This window comes from Penaeus vannamei, chromosome 2 (genome assembly GCF_042767895.1).
Source record: "Penaeus vannamei isolate JL-2024 chromosome 2, ASM4276789v1, whole genome shotgun sequence".
Taxonomy (NCBI): Eukaryota; Metazoa; Arthropoda; class Malacostraca; order Decapoda; family Penaeidae; genus Penaeus; species Penaeus vannamei.
The window spans coordinates 3,219,143-3,226,642 of NC_091550.1; the positions used below are offsets into that span (position 1 = coordinate 3,219,143).

Genomic DNA, 7,500 nt, shown 5'->3' on the forward strand with positions numbered 1-7,500 from the left:
ATATACTTATACTTCTATATATGCACAGAAATCATAAATTTGCATGAACATATACATGAACAAGCCCACTTAATTTGCTTCCATACATAAAATTGCAATTTGCCTAAAAATATATACCCACTTTTTCCAAAACATGTTTATTAAAAACCCATATAAAAAAAAGTGAACTGCAAGTAAATAGTGGTTCAATTAAAATGCCAGCTTATCAAAGTATCATTTTACTTCTTTCAAACTTCTACTTCTTACAAATAATACTGGGGTACAATAACACAAAAGATTTTCTACTGCATTTTATTTCAGATCAACAAACATTTTTCTTTAGTAAGAAATACTTCCATCTATGCCATTAAGCCTTTTCTAATAAGATAAATGTAATTTTCAAATTTTCCACTTACCAGCAGACTTCACTCTGCAACCATTAATCAAAGTCAATAATTATTTATTTTCAAAATACCCTATAAATCTGAAAAATGTGAAATAAAAACAATAAAAAACGAGGAGATTAAAAAGATGACACAAGTACTAACATACAATGGTATAACAGGCAAATATGAGCACCCTAAAATTTCTAAGTTTACAAAGCCTAAGGCAGCTTGAACATCTCAAATTTACATGAAACATAAATTTACATGTTTCACCTAATGTAGTCTGAAAAAAGTTAAATGCTACATAATCTTATTCTCGTTTAAGAAATACAAATAGTGCCATATAAAGGATAAGAATGGAATAACACCAAGGAAATTCTGATTACAAAAATGTTAAATCATTAGTCTTTTCCTCAAAGATGAAAAGCTATTTGATTTAATAATCCTTAATTTTGGTCTCTACAAACATTGTTTTGATAACATGGAACAATAGAAAAGCATAAATCTGCAACCTATGATAATATGACCTGAAAAAAACAACTACATCGCTGAACCTATAATAAATTACAATTATTAATTTTCTCAATCAAGGTGAACTATGAAAAACTGAATGTCATCCAAACCTCCAATAAGTTTTACACAGGCAAACCATTTCTATAAACTGTGTCAATAAATATCTATGTAAAAATAGATATAATCATTTCAAAGAAATCTTCAATGTGACTTTTCTTGTTTTGCAAAGAAAATATAATTGAAACTGCAGTTTAAACTTCTGAATACTGGATAAAAATCAATATTCTTATTGTCTTCCAAATAATGTAGCAAGATATTTTTAACCATTGAATCAGTCATGGAAAAAACATTATTATTTTCAGTAACCCCCCACCCCCTGGTTTATTAAGATTATTTCCAACTAAGATAACAATTTCCTTCTAAATATACATGTTAATAATGGCATAATGCAGTAATGCAGTATGAAAATGATACTGAATGTAACAGTCAGACTGTCAGTGTTTCATATATTTTCACTGACAAGTGGACTATCACAGATGCAGCCACAGAATACCACAGTATCAAACAAGTGACGCAATCTCAAACATTTTAAAGTCTATAGGAAATTGAATATAACCCACAACATTTCTAAATGTACATTCTATTCACCATGAAAAGTAATGAATATCAATAACAATAATGATAAAAATGCATATCTCCATCTTAAAGATCTGAATCCCTGCCATGGAAATTTGTTTTTAAACCAGCATGTGAGGTCCCTCTACTAGTTTACTAAAGCATGTTTCATTGTGAATATGTCTTTCCTTTGAAAGTTCTGAATAGCAAAAACAAAACAAAGAAACACACCAATAGGAAAAAAAAAAGAAAAACTAAACAAAAAAGAAACAACAAAATGGTTCCATGTACCAAAAATTGACAGAAAGGAAGGACGAAAAATTAACTTTGAGGCGGATTTTGGTTATTGCCCCCAGGCTGGTCATCTCCTCCTCCAGCGTTGCGATTCATTTGTCGACGGATCTGTTCAACTAATTCTGGGTTTTGACTCTGCATCTGTTCTGCCAACTGCCTCCCCCTAGCAACAAATATGGATATGGAATTAATAGACATTTATTTCAACTTTATATTACAGGTTGATAGGATTCAAGTTCATACAAAATGCAACTGCAAGATTAAAAAGCCCTCTCCTTAGGAATAATAAATTTTTCATGTTCTCCTTAGCTGTCCTCAAGCTACAACCCTTGAAACTGTCATGGGCAATTAAATTTGATAACATAATGCAAATAAATTTTTTGTAGAAGCACAAAATCCATTCATTAATCCTTCATATACAGACTTGAAATGCTGCATTTCTGTCATTTGTCCTCTATATAAATATATTCCTCATGCATATTCCCAAATTTTGACACAATTACTTATTATCAATTTATTAGAAAATGTATTTTTTAAGAAGCACATAAAAAAATCCCCTAAATATAAGATACAATGGACTGGGAGGCAATGACAGCAATACTGTCACTGTAACTCCCAGTTATAGTGACAGTATTTGGTTTTCTGTAAATAGAGGGTGAGTGAACACCAATTCAATGGATAGCATATAACAGGCATGTATACATACGCATTTAGAAGGGCTTCCATGCCTCCAGCTCCAGGGCCAGGTGGAGCAGCTGCTGGCGCACCTCCTGGCGCACCCCCTCCCATACCTGGTCCCATACCTGGTCCCATACCTGGTCCCATACCACCTCCCATACCACCCATGAAGCTGCTCATCCTGAAAATAACAATAAAGAAAATTAAAATAATAATAATGCAGAGAAGCAGAACAAGCTATACCTATACCCAGACCCTTCTCAGGGAGGCAAAAAAATCCCAAGCATGTTGAGGTAACTGAGGTCATGGGATGGGAAAGATATGTTCCCTTTCATCTCTAAAGAGCTTATTCAGTCCCAATCATGAAAGGGCTAGATTTCTCTGTGATGTAATTATTACAGTCAAGCTTTTCCAGCAAGGGGGTTGCTGTGTACAGCTGGCCCACCAACTTGCTTGCTAGAGCAAGTCATGATGCTTAAAGATGTCATACATCATTAAGTGATGACAGCTATAACCACATCTGTCAATAAGGAGTTAACTCTTTTCTTACTTTTAACAACTTGAAGTCAACTTTAAATGGAAAGTGTCATCACAGGCAGTTTGCCTTTTGGCTTTAATTGAAGACCTCTGAAGGCTGTTATCTTCAAAATACTAGAGACAAAATGGAGCACTTAATGCAAGCACACCTGTTCCATATGGTCACAATGGCAACCATGTAAAAGATTTACATGGTGTATGAGAAACTTATCTTTCTGCCAGATACTTGCCATCTGAATGTACAACTTGACAACTAGTAAAACATCATCAGCCTTTTGCCAACTACATAAGGTCTTGCCTCTGACATCTTAACTTTTAACATATACTGTACATAAGAAAATCCAATTACACATATAAATGAACAGTCATAAAAATGCAATAAAAAAAACTTACATGTTCTGCATATTTGGGTCTGACATAAGTTGTGTCGCCATGTTCATGAGGGCTGGGTTGTTCAGCAAGTTACTCAAGTCGGGCCCACCTGGACCACCCAGGCCAGCTAAACTGCCTAGACCACCTGCAATTAACCCATTCAATCTTAAAGTACGTTTCTAAGTATTAATCAAACTATATAAATGACAGTAAAATATTTCATTCTTCTACGAATATACTCCTGTCCTTAAAGACTCTCCAATGGGACAAAATACAACAAAACTTGTCATACATATGCACAAAATTATGTATAAAAAAATAAACCTACTTTAAGGGAGGCAAAAACATTCAGGATTTTTTAAAATATGCTATTTTCAACTGCAGGTTTAAAATATTCACATACTACCAAAGAATCATTCCCAACAAATGTTTCACCAAATCCAAAAAGATTTCAACATTTCCATGCAATTTAAAGGGACAAGGTCATATGCACAAGTACCCCCTACTTGTGGATCTTCTATGTAAGTAGAATAACTGTTTTTTCTCTCAATTCATGTACCATATGTGCAACTGATAATTTTGTTGTGTTTAGGACAAACTACTGTACATCTGGCAACAACCACTAAATCAGACAGAGGTCTAGCAAGCTACTCACACCTCGGTTAACTACAAACTTTTGGAGAGGACATATGTAAGTTATTGCTACGTTTTCTTTGCAGTACAATGTCTTGATCATTCTTTCTGTGTGTGTTATACTCATAAAGGATGATAAAACACAAAAGTGAAGACAGGAAAAAGTTGACAAATTTGCACACAGCTATGTACTCCAGCACTCAGTAATAATTGTTGAAATATTTTGAGTATCAAATCACTATATAATTTGTTAATGTATACAACACAAGATACTCTTAAATTTCAAGAAAAAAATTAAGGGCGCTACAAACATGTTAAATCATTAAAAGATCATATCTTTGATCAATAACATATACTTTTATACTGCTTATTCACAGAAACTCTAAAATCAGTTGGATTTGGGGTAAACATGGTATATTATTTTTGATTTGAGCTAATGTCAAAAGGATAGATTATAAAAAAAAAGTGATGCACTAATGAAATAACGGTAAAATGTTACTGAAAACTGTAATGTAACGACATGTAATCATTCTATCATCTGTGGGGAATTTCACAATAATGTTTCCTTGTGTCTTTAATGATATTAAAATACCATTCACACTTGTGATTTCACATACTGTAGAATAACTTTCTGACATCAAGACATTCATTCTTCTTTTTCCCGATACAAAGCCATATTCTGCAAACACTTTCTCCTACCCATGTCCTTCTATTGAAACAATCTTAAAGCAGAGAAAAGAGTAGCTAGAGCTTGATGACATAGCAGAGTTTAGCCATATCAACTCTTATATGGGAAGCCAAATTCTCTACCTTATTGAATATATGTCTGTATCTACTATGCATGTGATGTGTGCCCGCACAAGTGTTGGTGTAGGGGAAATTTTTCCCTACACACACACACACACACACACACACACACACACACACACACACACACACACACACACACACACACACACACACACACACACACACACACACACACACACACACACACACACACACACACACACACATACACACACATACACACATATACACACATACACACACATACACACACATACACACACACACCACTTATTTTGTATAGAACACTTCACATATGGCTCTCTACATTTTTTTTCACTTTCTTATCTTTTTCCAAAAGTATGTTATTTTTCAACAAGGTTTTATAAAGTGCTTCTAACAAAAAATTATCATGTGGACACTGTGGTTGATACAAGACATTATTTGTCCCAAAAATAATATTAGTTTTTCCAGCCCAAGACTATCAAGACAAAACTAGAAACTAGTTTCCCACAACAGAGTACCAACCATCCACATCCCACAAACCATTCCTAAAACCTCTTAACAGCCCCCCCCCCTTACACACACAAAAAAAAACTATAACAAAAACTATAACCAACATTTACTATGAGCTGATAAAGCTTTAACAAATCCAAATATATGCTATGCTTCCCTTACTGGAACCCTGAATGAATACAAGAGTCTTTAACCCTTTCACTGATATATTCTGAAATCATATGCATCCCCTGTGTGATACAAAATTTCTGTACATTCTAAATAAAATTTCTAGCTCTTTGGACATTCCTTCTCATATCAGATGTACATACATTTACTTATTTTACAACATTCCATAGGTTAGTCATATGCAGCCTCGTTTGTTTTAGTTCCTGCACCAAACATGAACCTGACAAACAAGAGCAGGCATCAGCTTCTGATAATCATCTGATTGTCATATCATAAACTCGAAACATACATATAAATATACTATATACACATACACATTACACCAACACACCTACCCACCCACATCCCCTCACACTTATTTTCCCTCACACTTGCAGGACAGCTAAGGTCACACTCAGTGTAGTGGCTACCTAACTAAGTTGACACTGTCTGATAAGGTCAGGTTTGACTGACAGTTCTAATATAGCCCTTCTTGATTTACCAAGTCCTAAGAAATAAAGCAGCAATTGTATTACTTTTTCTTTGTGAGTGGTATTCTAATATATTCTCAAGTATACTGATGATTGTTTTTTAAAACATAATGATGATGTTCCGTACAACAAGGGGTTTGTCCATGCACAACCATGTTATAATCCTGGGAATATTCTAGGTTTTGTAAAGAAACTGTGCTATCAACATTGAACGGTATCAAAATCACTGGGGTGTAACAAGGTACAGACGTCAAACGGCCTTAGTATCACTGAAAGGATTAAATATGCCTACACATACTTAAAAAAATATATCTTCAATCACCCAGACCACTTTTTCTTGTGGATGCAAGTCCCTTTCTTTATAAAGGCTTTTCCCCCATACTAAAACGCAAATAGGTGCTAATCTATACACTATTACTAAACCCTACAGAATCATCAAAACCATGAGTGTATTCAACTTCATTGTCTATGTCATACTTGATAAAGGCCTTTAGACCCAAGTACAATAAATAGTTATTTTTCTGAAAGCAGCAATGCTCAAAAGGCACCTATGTAACTACAAGCTAAATTAACACAGATTTATAAGATCTCTAATAAAATGGCAACAAAAGTGTAAAAACAATAACGTAATTGTAAACAAAAAGTAAGTAAATTTGTCAGCATGTTCTATTTCTGCTTAATACAGATGTAGAAACTATAGAAGCTCAACCATTCACAATTACAAAAGTAAAAGATTTATTTCTACCTCACAATAAAACCTGTTATTATCAAGAAAAGCACACTTTAGCAAAAGAAAAAATAGAAAGAAAGAAAGAATCCACATTAAAAAAAGAAAACATGGGGGGAAAAAAGAAAGGGTGGAAAAAAATAAAAATAAATCCATACCAAGTCCTGCAAATGGGTTTGGTGGAGCTTGTGGTTCTGAACGAAGCTTCTCTTCAGCAATAGACAGATTTCCTCTGTAACTTTCATTATCTGGTTCAAGCTCTAAGGCCTTTTGGTAGCACTCCTTTGCTTTCCGGTGATCATTTAGACTCGAGAAAGCCAAGCTGTCACAAAAAGATTTGTCTTACTTCAACCTTGTACTTACTATTCAACAATACATAGTAGATAAATGTAATATGCTAATTACAGCTATATACAATGAATTGGTTATTGTTATATGCATCATTTAACTTTCTATGTTTATAAAATCTACTTTGCTATTTGCTATTATTGCTATTGTAATCTCTAAGGGATCTTATATTTATCATAATATTGTTGTGAAAAACAATAACACAACTACTTGCACTTTTAATTATACACACAAAAAGTTATTAAGAAACAAAATAAACATAAAAAAGGAAAAAAATAACAATTGAAAGTTGCTTAAGAAAATTTAATCGTAATTGCCAAACAAGGCAAAGCATAGCTGGCAACATAAATCATGATGGTCTGTAATTCTTTAACAGATATTCACGTTAATGTACATTGTTTTGACTGGTATTTTACAGCCACTAATCCTGATCTGATTGTCTTCCTATATGCATATGTAATATGTTATTCGTTTC

At 33.6% G+C, this 7,500-nt stretch overlaps 1 protein-coding gene across 1 annotated transcript in view; it reads right to left on the bottom strand.

Moving 5' to 3' along the window:
* Nucleotides 1–277: 277 nt before the first annotated feature.
* The window catches only part of LOC113809431 (small glutamine-rich tetratricopeptide repeat-containing protein alpha), a 14,382-nt gene continuing 7,159 nt past the window's right edge, over nt 278–7,500 (bottom strand). Inside the window, exons 5-8 of the mRNA XM_027361031.2 lie at nt 6,836–6,999; nt 3,396–3,519; nt 2,494–2,646; nt 278–1,950 (exon numbers count right to left, since the gene is read on the bottom strand). Of these exons, the coding sequence (XP_027216832.2) occupies nt 1,815–1,950; nt 2,494–2,646; nt 3,396–3,519; nt 6,836–6,999 (577 nt within the window). The 3' untranslated portion in view covers nt 278–1,814. The remainder of the gene's footprint in view (nt 1,951–2,493; nt 2,647–3,395; nt 3,520–6,835; nt 7,000–7,500) is intronic.